The following is a 10,555-nucleotide window of genomic DNA, read 5'->3' on the forward strand; positions in this document are numbered from 1 at the left end:
ATATATATATATATATATATATATTTATATTTATTTATTTATATAACTTAAAAAATATAAAAATATAAATTACATTTTTTATTTTTATTGATAAAAATATAAATTTTGTGATAAAAAAGTTGTCTTAAAAAATTAATTATTATTTTTTATGTGAACAGTTATTTTTATTAATATTTTATTATTAAATGAAACAATTGAATTGAAATTAGAGAAGATGTAAAAGTAGATACAGTTCTTACAGTTAACTGAACTGTAACTGTTATAAGTTCAGTTTTTAAAAACTGAATCATAAGATAGTATACTGAACTGTTACTAAAAATGGATCAGTTATTTTTAGTACAATATAGTATAGTTAACTGCAGTACAGTACACATCAGTTATTTTTGCCCAGTCCTATTTACAATACCTGTTTTTTACTTAAATAATTATTAGTGAGTAATGAAAAATAAAAATAAAATATATTAATAAATAATAAAACAATATTTTACTATTTAAGCTAATCAACTTAATCGTTTCAATTGTTTTCCTCTCTCATTCATTCCCCTCTTCTGCTGTAATAGGGACCTCTTCCACAGTTTGATGATTAATTTGTTGTATTAATTTTTCTACTAATTTTCTTGTAGAAAATGAAAATAATTAACAGGTGCTGAGTAAAGTATTTGTATGGTTTGTTATGTATTATCTTGAGGTGTGTAAAAATATTTAAGTAGATACTAGTTTTAGATGATGAGAAAATAATAATGATAAATATTTTTAAGTTTTTAATTAAATTTTGATTAGAATCAATGTAAAAAATTATTTATAAATTTAAAAAAAATAATTTTTATATAAAAATATAAAAAATATATTGTTTAAAAATATAAAGAAAAATAGAATATGTGTAAAATATAATAAATCGTTTAAATGTAAAATGTAATATACTATTTAAAAGTACAAAAGATAATCTATACAAAAATACATAATAAACTTATTAAAATACAAAGTAGTATGATTGGACTTGTCCAATTAATGTATAAATAAACTCATCTAATGTATTATTAAATTCGTATAATCTACATATAAATATACTCATTTTATATGTATTGTTAGTTTCATTTAATCTGTCTATAATTGGACTTATCTAACTAATAAAAAAAATAGACAAAGTTATATAATGTTTATTAATATAATATGTGTATAAACATATTAGTCATATATATATTTAAACATGTTTAATTAATATATAAAAAAATTTATTTAATGTGTGTTGTAAAATCCATCTAATTAACGGATGAATAATAATTTATATAGAATTAGACCTAGATTAAAAATTTAAAAATCCAATCAAGATCAAGCCTAAATCTAAATTTGTAAATTAGATCCAAATCTACTTATGCAAAATATTGGATTTTTTAAAAATCTAAATCCAAATGTTTGGATCAATTTGTATATCCAAATCGAGATATTTTGATCAAGCTAGAAATTTAAATTTATTTCTAAATTCATTTATAATGAAATTTATTTTTTTTATAAATTTAATTTTAGTTTTAAATCTATATTTTAAATATAAAATAACTATTTCGTCTAATACATAAATATAAAAAGTTAATATTATATAAAATAATGAAAAAAATATAATAGTATTATAATTATATATATATATATATATATATATATATATATATATATATATATATATATATATATATATATATATATAAATTCTTAACATTAAAGAAAAACTAAAACAAAACAATTATATAAGCCCCATAAACCACTTTTCTCTACTATGATTTTATGTTAGTTTATTCCTTCAACATTTGCAAACTAGCATAAAATATTAGATTTAATTTATTTTCCGTTCATATTTGTTTATTTACTTTCATATATTTATATTCTGTTTTTATATTTATATTTCGTTTTTATATTGTTTCAAACAAATGTATATATAAATTGTACTCTCTCCTTACCATAGAATAAGATACACAATTTTCATCTTTTTGTTTTCTAATAACATGGTATCAAAAGAAAATTAATTCTTGATCACGTTCTTCTTCAATATCTTCATATTCTACTTTTCGTTCTTGCCTTTCCTACAATTTCTTCTCCTTCTATGGCTACTTCCTCTCACATCGTTATGTTTCATGTTTTGAATTTGTTTTCTAGGGTTTTCAATGAGATTGATTTTTGAGGAATTTGGAGGAGTTTCCGGAGATTTAGGTTGTGAAATTTTTTTCCAATTTGAGGTTGTGAAATTCAATGGCTTTTGTAGTTTTTCCTTCTTCTAAAAATTCTCAAGCACAGTCACAAAATTTTTCAAGACAGAAGAGTGCATGTCTATAGAAGACTTTTTGGCAAGTTAATATATCTAACCAACACAAGACCAAATTTATGTTTCGCTGTTAGTACTCTCAATCAATTTCTTCCCAGTCCTTTGGAAGATCACTATGCAGCAGTAATAAGGATTCTGAGATATATCAAGAACAATCTAGAACGAATATTTTGTAAGACGAAAAAATTACATAGACTTGTATTTAATATATGGAATGACTCGTGTAATTTTTTTGTTTTACTCGTCTAAGTCTAATTAGTGTATGAGAGACTTGTCTAATATGTATTGTTAAATTAGTCTAATATTTTTTACTATAGTCGTCTAAGATGTGGATAAACAAGCTCGTCTAATGTATAATAATATACTCATCTAATTTTTTTGTTATAATGTTTATAGTCAAATTTGTCTAATTAATGTATGTCTAATGTATATTTATATATTCATTTGATGAAAATATAAATAAATTAATGATATATTTTAAGATAATTAATTGGTTTAATAGGTTCGGAGGTCCTTATATTTGGGGGTTTGTTTCAATTGGGTCCTCCAATTTTGAAAGTGATCAATTAGGTCCCTAATTTTGTCAATTTGAATCAATAAAAGTCTTTCCATTAAATGCAGTTAACACCGTGAAGTTTTTGAACATGTGGAATTGCATAAAAGGGTGAAATCCCTTTTAATTTAGGGATTTCACCTTCAAATACACCCTTTTAATTTAAGGATTTCACCCTTTTATAATCCACCTATGCACTTGAAACCATGCCACCTGGAAGCGTTAGCGTGCCACATGTTCAAAAATTTCACGGCGTTAACTGCATTTAATAGAAAGACTTTTATTGATTCAAATTGACAAAATTAGGGACCTAATTGATCACTTCAAAAATTGGAGAACCCAATTGAAACAAACCTCCAAATATAGGGACCTCAGAACCTATTAAACCTAATTAATTTGTTAATGTTTATCTTTTATTTCAGTTTTAATAAAGTTATAAATTGTTACATTTTGAAATTGAAAATAATAAAAAATAAATTCAAAGAATATAAAACAAAATTTACAATATTAAAAATTATGAAATTTTATTTATATCAAATATATATTTTAAACATTTGAAATAAATTATTAGACACAATATTTCAATTTATTCTATTAAAAATATAATTACCTAAAACCTTATAGAGAGTTATCTGTACATAGGTTAATACTATACTTTTATTAAATAATATCAATAAAATAAATATGACTAAAAAAATACAAATTAATAATGTCAAATAAGTAAAAACCAAAACATTTATCAAAAATTAAATATAGATATTAATATAAATTTTCTAATATCTTCATTTCTTATATTATCTTTTTTTATATTATAATAGATTCATAACTATTATTTTAACTTCAAATATTGTTATGCATATGTATTATTCAAAAAATTGTATGCAGACTGTAAAAAAGAATACAAAGAATTGTATTGCTAACTATTATTTAAAAAGCCAAAATTATATTACTTCGTTGTAAAATTATGTTTAACGAAATGAATGACATATTCTATTTTGGTAAATAAAAGGTTTAATACCTATTTTGATTCCTCCTTTGGGAGGGTTTGTTCAAAGTGGTTCCTCCTTTTTTCAAACGTTCACTTTAGTTCTAGCTTTCGCAAAAACTGTTCAAGTTGGTCCTTTCTGGTAACGACGTTAACTTTACTAACGGCAGAGCTGTCAGGTGGCTAATGTCTGGTGATGTGGCATTGTTATTTGTTTTAAAAAATAATTAATAATGACGTGTAAATGAATATAGTTAGGTTAAAATAAAAATATGAATTAGGGGTAATTAGGGTCAGAAGATTGAGATTGAATTTGGGGTCATTCGAATTCGATTGTGATTGGGATTGAAATTGGGGTCAGTTTAGGGTTCGTAAGCGCGATTGAAATTGGGGTCAGAAGATTGAAATTGTGTGCGTGGTTCGTGGTTCGTCAAGGAGGTTGTTTCGTTCCTTCGTCGTCAGGTTAGTGCTCTTAGTTGTTTTGTGATTGCATTGGGTGTGTTTGTTTTGTATGGGTGGAATTATTTAAAATATGATTTTATTTGTCGGTTTCTTTGTTGAAATTGGTGTCGTGTTGGGTGTTCAAATTGGTCCCCTGTCTGTGTTGAAATTGGTCCCCTGTTTGGTGTTAAATTGGTCCCATGGCTGTTAATTTATGAAAGTGGTCCCCCTTTCCATGTGCAGGGTAGGGTTTGGGATGTGTGAGGATATGTTTAAGGTCGTGGTCCACCACGGTGGGACCTTGATAAAGGACGTGTGTCCCTTTAAGTATATAGGTGGGCAAATATCTTCTTGGGACATTGACCCCGACACATGGAGTTATTTTGGAGTGGTTGCTACAATTAAAGAAATGGGTTACATGGAAGTACAAGAGTTAGTTTATAGCATTGACAATATTTTACATAGCCTGTATGACGATAAGGGAGCTATGAATATGATGTAAATAGCTAAATGTTTGAGGAAAATGGATTTACTTGTTGTGCATAAAGTTAGGGAACCAGACTTTGTGGAAAATGAGAATGAGAATGAAATTCTTTACCTTTGCCAAGGGCCTGCAGAGAGTGGTGAGGGTAGTGGGTTTGAGGCTGCTGCAGAGGAAAATGAGGAGGTTGAGAAACAGTGCATGGTGGACGAAGTTGGTGATAAGTTGGACACACATGATGAAGTGGAGGTGGAGGTGGAGGCAGTTGAGGAAGTTGAGGTAGAGGAAGTGGAGGTGGAGGAAGTAGGTGCAGTGGTGGCGGAGGAAGTAGGTGCAATGGTGGCGGAGGAAGTGGAGGAAGTTGAAGTGGAGTCTTTGGATGAAATACAAAACAGTAGTGAGGAAGAAGTGGAAGTGGATGAAGTACAAAACAATAGTGAGGAAGAAGTGGAAGTGGATGAAGTGTAAGTGCAAAACAGTAGTGAGGACAGTGATGAAGATTACATGGTTGAAGATATTGGAAGGGGGTTGTCTGATGATGATTCTGAGGCAGAAGAGCTGTTAACTCCATAAAATAGTGGTAGTGAGGAGGATGACAATGCAGACAAACCAAGTCGATGTCCGTTTCCTACATTTGGAAAGAAAAAGTCAATGGTAGATTACAAATGGGAAGTTGGTACTATTTTTAATGATAAGGAGGATTTTAAGGAAGCAATTAGAAACTATGCTATTCATACTGGGAGGGATCTTAAGTTTGTAAAGAATGATAAGCATAGGGTTCGGGTGAGATGCATGGGTGCGCAAAAAAAGTGTCCATGGGTAGCTTACTTAGGATATTTGCCATCAAGAAATATTTGGCAGTTAAGGAAGATTCTTGATACCCATGCTTGCAGTAGACAACTAAACATTAAAATGATGAATAGTAAGTGGTTGAGTCATGAAGTAGATAAGGTGTTGCATGACAATCCAACTATAAAGGTTCAAGATATACGTAATAAAGCACTAAGGAAATGGAACACCAAGGTATCAATTTCCAAAGCAAGAAGGGTCAAGTTAATGGCAACAAATGAACGTGAAGGAGATTTTAAAGAGCAATTTAGAAGGATTCATGACTACGGACAAGAGGTTTTGAGAAGTAACCCGGGGTCAACTGTTAAGATTAAAGTGAACAGTGATAATGGTGATGCCATCTTTGAAAGAATTTACGTATGTCTGAACGCATGTAAGAAGAGTTTTGTAAGTTGCAGGCCCATCATCTTTTTAGATGGCTGTTTCTTGAAAGGTCTATATAAGGGCGAGTTGCTTACAACAGTTGGTAGGGATCCAAATGACCAAATGCTTCCCATAGCATATGCAGTAGTTGAAGTTGAAAATAAAGATAGTTGGAGTTGGTTTTTGCAATTATTGATTGAAGACCTTGGTGGTGATGAAATATGTCGAGCATGCACGTGGATGTCTGACCAACAAAAGGTACATGCACTACTTACAATATCTTCTTTTCACTTTATGCATTATGTATATTTGATTAAAATATTGGTGTTGTCAGGGGTTGGTACATGCTATTGAAGAGCTTTTGCCTAAGGCAGAACAAAGATTCTGCTTCAGGCACCTTTATGCTAACTTCAGGAAGCAGTTTAGTGGTCAAATATTGAAGAACTTGATGTGGAGTGCTGCAACAAGCACGTACCCCCAGGCTTGGGAGAGAGAGATGCTGAATATGAGAGTAGTGAATGAGGAAGCTTATAAATACCTCATAGCTATTCCCCCAAGGTACGTATATAAATACCTCATAGCTGTCACATGCACAAGTCAATAGGTCATGTATGATGACCCAATTTCTTCCTTCTTCTGCTGCAGGTTCTGATCAAGATCTAGATTTACATCTCAAGCAAGTTGTGATAGTCTAGATAACAACATTAGTGAATGTTTCAACAATGTCCTTATTCATGCTAGAGGAAAACCAATAATCACATTGCTGGAAGATATTAGACTGTATTTGATGAAAATGTGGGCCACAAACAGAATGAAGGTGGCATCTATGGATTTCAATGTGTGTCCAAAGATCAAGAAAAGACTAACAAAGGAATGTCAATTGTCTAGATATTGGATCCCAAGGTAATATTGTTCTTCTGTCTTATCTATGTTTATCTCCAAATTTTGAACATAGTTATTTATGTTTATTTTTTTCAGCTGGTCCGCAAGAAGGATTTTTGAGGTTAGGCATGTTTCAGCTGTTGGGAACAAGTTCACAGTGGACCTGGATACTCATGAATGTAGCTGCAGGAAATGGATGATCAGTGGCATCCCATGTTGCCATGCAGTTGCAGCGATGCACTACATAAATTTAGACCCAGACACTTTTATACCAACTTGGTTCATGAAATCTACGTACGAAGAGACATATGCATCCATCATTTATCCTGTGAATGGCCACCTCCTATGGGAAAATACAAGCTTACCTGATGTAATGCCACCGGTTAAGAGGAAGATGCCTGGGAGGCCAAAGAAGAAAAGAAGATTGGAGCCATTGGAGCTAACCAAGGATGGGACCCAGATGAGTGTTGGTGGCCATAGAAAGAAATGTAGCATCTGTCGTCAATTGGGGCACAACAAAAAAGTATGCCCTTTACGTCCACCCATCATAGAACCAACATAAACAGCACAAGCATCACAACCACAAAGTACACAACAACCAACAAGTGACCAACCTCCTCAGCCACCACTACCAACACAAGATTCAATCACAGAACCAACTCCACCAATAGCAAGGAAAAAGTTAACTATTAGAAGAAAAGTTGCATAGATTGATATTGTGTAGGACTGATTTTGTGTATGACTGATTTTGTGTAGGACTGATTTTGTGTAGGATTGATTTATGTAGGACTGATTTTAGTTGTTATGTATGATATTTGAATTTAGAGATGTTATCTTTGATATTTGAATTTAGACATGTTTGAATTTAGACTTGCTATGTATGACAGAAATGATTTTGTGTCTTTATGTTTTTTGGATGTATTGATATTATGTATGACAGTACGAATTTTGTGTCTTTATGTTGTTTGGATGTATTGATATTAAGGGACCGTTTTGCACAATTTTTTACTAAAAGGGGGACCAAAATGAACATTTTTAACCCAAAGTGAGGACCACAATACACAATTTTAAACCAAACTGAGGACTACTACGAATTTTATTGTACTAACCCAGATGGTTCACTGATATTACAACAGCAACTCATAATACACAAACACAACATTGATTGCAGATTGCCCACCTAACATCAACCTAAAGGCAGTCAAAATATTACAATATCAACTCAAAATACATCAACATAACATACATTGCACATTGGTCACCTAACATCAACCTAAACACAACCCCAATATGATGATGTTAAGCACAATAAGAACAACCACAACTCCAACTAAGAACTTCATCTTTCTCTGCAACTCTTTCACAGTACTTTCGATATCAGTGGTCCTCTTGTTGCTTTGCCTCACATTTGTACCATCTCTATCATCAGCGTTCTCTTCACCACACCACGTTGAAAAAGTTACATGACATCCCACTTGTAAATGCACCCTATTATTCACAGAAAACACAAAAAACTGTCAACATAGGAAATCAATTTAACATAAAAGTCACTATGCTATTCAAAAAAACCTTATAATGACGACATGCCCAAAATTGCCTCCCAGCATTCCTTGCAGTTTTCACAACTTTCAGTACAGCAAAATCACCACAGTGGCAAATAGGGGTTATCCCAACACCCCTCGAAGCAGCACCCTGTGATGAATGCGAAGCTCCTTTGCCCGTTGTCTTCGAACAAGAACAACCACTTTGTGAAGAAGCCATTCCAAACCCTAACCTTAACCTTTTAACTTTCGAAAACTCTGGAGCAAATAACCACAAATCCTAACCATTGCTTTTAAACTTGGGAACAATAACCATCAATCAGTACTGTAACATGATGATGTACTTAATTACACACCAAAAATTACCCCTAATTCCTTTTTTAATCCAACCCTAATTATATTAATTTACACCTCACAATTATATATTTTTTTAAAAACAACTTACAATGCCACATCATTAAACATTACACACCTGGCAACTTTGTCGTTAGTCAACTTAACGTCGTTACCAAAAAGGACCAACTTGAACAGTTTTTGCGAAAGCTAGGACTAAAGTCAACTTTTGAAAAAATGAGGGACCACTTTGAACAAACCCTCCCAAAGGAGGGACCAAAATAGGTATTAAACCTAAATAAAAACATAACTCCCTTTTTAGAATTGACAGATAGGTGGTTCAATTTTTTCTTTAGTATATAAAATAAAGAACTTTTTACTTTGATTCCTATTACCGCTTTCGGGTGTAGGTTAAGCAACTTCTACATGCATTCCAAGTTGTTCGGGTAATCGTACCTTCATCTTACATTCTCGTTTCAGCTTTATTTGACTAGGTACTTGTTAAAGGTATTTCGATCATTAGGTCAATGAAAAGTTCGTTCATATGGAATCAGAACAATAGTTTTAAATGTACAGTAAATACAATTACCTACCTTTTATCTATCTATAGTTTTTGAGATGAACTTGAGATTAGTGAAACCTCGACTACGGTCCAATTTCAATCCAATACACTTAATCAATTCTTTCACTATTTAGTAAGTTCATCCTTTTAGTTGTATTTTTTTTCTATTTAAATAAAATTAGGTATTTTTTTCATAAAAAAATGTAATCCTATTTTTTTGACAAATGTTTAAGCTTAGTTAGGAAGATTCATTTTTTCCATTAGTTTAAGTATAGAATGAAGTTTGGTTATTTTTTGTTATATTATTTTTAAAATTTGGTTATTCAAATATTCTCAATTAGAATTCAAGTATATTTTTATTTTGGAAAAGTTATTTTTAATGATTTTTTTTAAAATTATATTAAATATTTTTATTTGTATGGATAGTTGCATGGTTTCATATATGAATGGAGAGGATTGTGAGGGTACCCATAGAAAATGTGAGTGAGGATATGAAAACTGGCCTTAGGAAATAGCCTAAAATATAAACAGCGTGTAACTATTAAACCAATCGGATTGGGTCTCTAGCGGGAGTGTATATGGAAAAAACATGTTGGGCTAGTCGACCCATAAAATGGAGTAGGTATAAGTAGAAAGAAATGAAATATGCTTGAGCCAAAGTGTAAAAAGAAAATATGGATAGTGTAGATATAAAAAAAAAAAAAAAATTGGACTGCTCACAAGGTGTAAAAACTTCACAAGGATTTGGTTCTTTTTCTTTTGTTCCCTTTATTTTTTTTCTATTTTTATTTTATTTTTCATCACTCATTCTTCATTCATTTTTTTAAATAGAATTTTCTAATTGTCCATTTTCGTTTTTTTAATTTTTAATCTAAAATTAATTATAATTTTTTTATAAAAAAATATTTTGTTACTTTTTTGAAAAACAAAATATTTCACTTATTTTTACTTATTACTTTTTTTTATTTTATTTTTAAATAAATTTTATTCACCTAGTGTTGATAATGTTGTTTGTGAAATCTTAGTAGATTAATATATTTGCAAAAATTGTGATATATTTAATATATATTCTTTTTATAACAATAATTTTGAGTTAACTAGGACACGAATTTTAACTATAAGTGAATTTGTTTAAGTATTTTGAATTTGTTGGATTTATTAAAAATGTTGGAATAGGATTTTGGTAAGTTTTTCTTGCTAGGATTTGAAAATTTACTTCACAATTATTTTTGGTTTTTGATATTTTCACTAAAT

General features: G+C 30.3%; 1 protein-coding gene across 1 annotated transcript; it reads left to right on the plus strand.

Moving 5' to 3' along the window:
• Window positions 1-4,813: 4,813 nt before the first annotated feature.
• Window positions 4,814-7,427, plus strand: LOC106760653. The gene is made up of 5 exons (XM_014644066.1): window positions 4,814-5,235; window positions 5,350-6,241; window positions 6,318-6,541; window positions 6,794-6,886; window positions 6,962-7,427. The coding sequence occupies exons 1-5, from the start codon at window positions 4,814-4,816 to the stop codon at window positions 7,425-7,427; spliced, it is 2,097 nt and encodes a 698-aa protein (XP_014499552.1).
• Window positions 7,428-10,555: the final 3,128 nt, after the last annotated feature.

This window comes from Vigna radiata, chromosome 5 (genome assembly GCF_000741045.1).
Source record: "Vigna radiata var. radiata cultivar VC1973A chromosome 5, Vradiata_ver6, whole genome shotgun sequence".
NCBI classification, from domain to species: domain Eukaryota; kingdom Viridiplantae; phylum Streptophyta; class Magnoliopsida; order Fabales; family Fabaceae; genus Vigna; species Vigna radiata.

Coding starts and splice junctions, on each gene's coding strand:
- LOC106760653 (XM_014644066.1), top strand. CDS start 4,814: ATGGATTTACTTGTTGTGCATAAAGTTAGGGAACCAGACTTTGTGGAA. Junction 6,242..6,317: donor GGATGTCTGACCAACAAAAG/GTACATGCACTA, acceptor TGGTGTTGTCAG/GGGTTGGTACATGCTATTGA. Junction 6,542..6,793: donor CTCATAGCTATTCCCCCAAG/GTACGTATATAA, acceptor GGCCACAAACAG/AATGAAGGTGGCATCTATGG.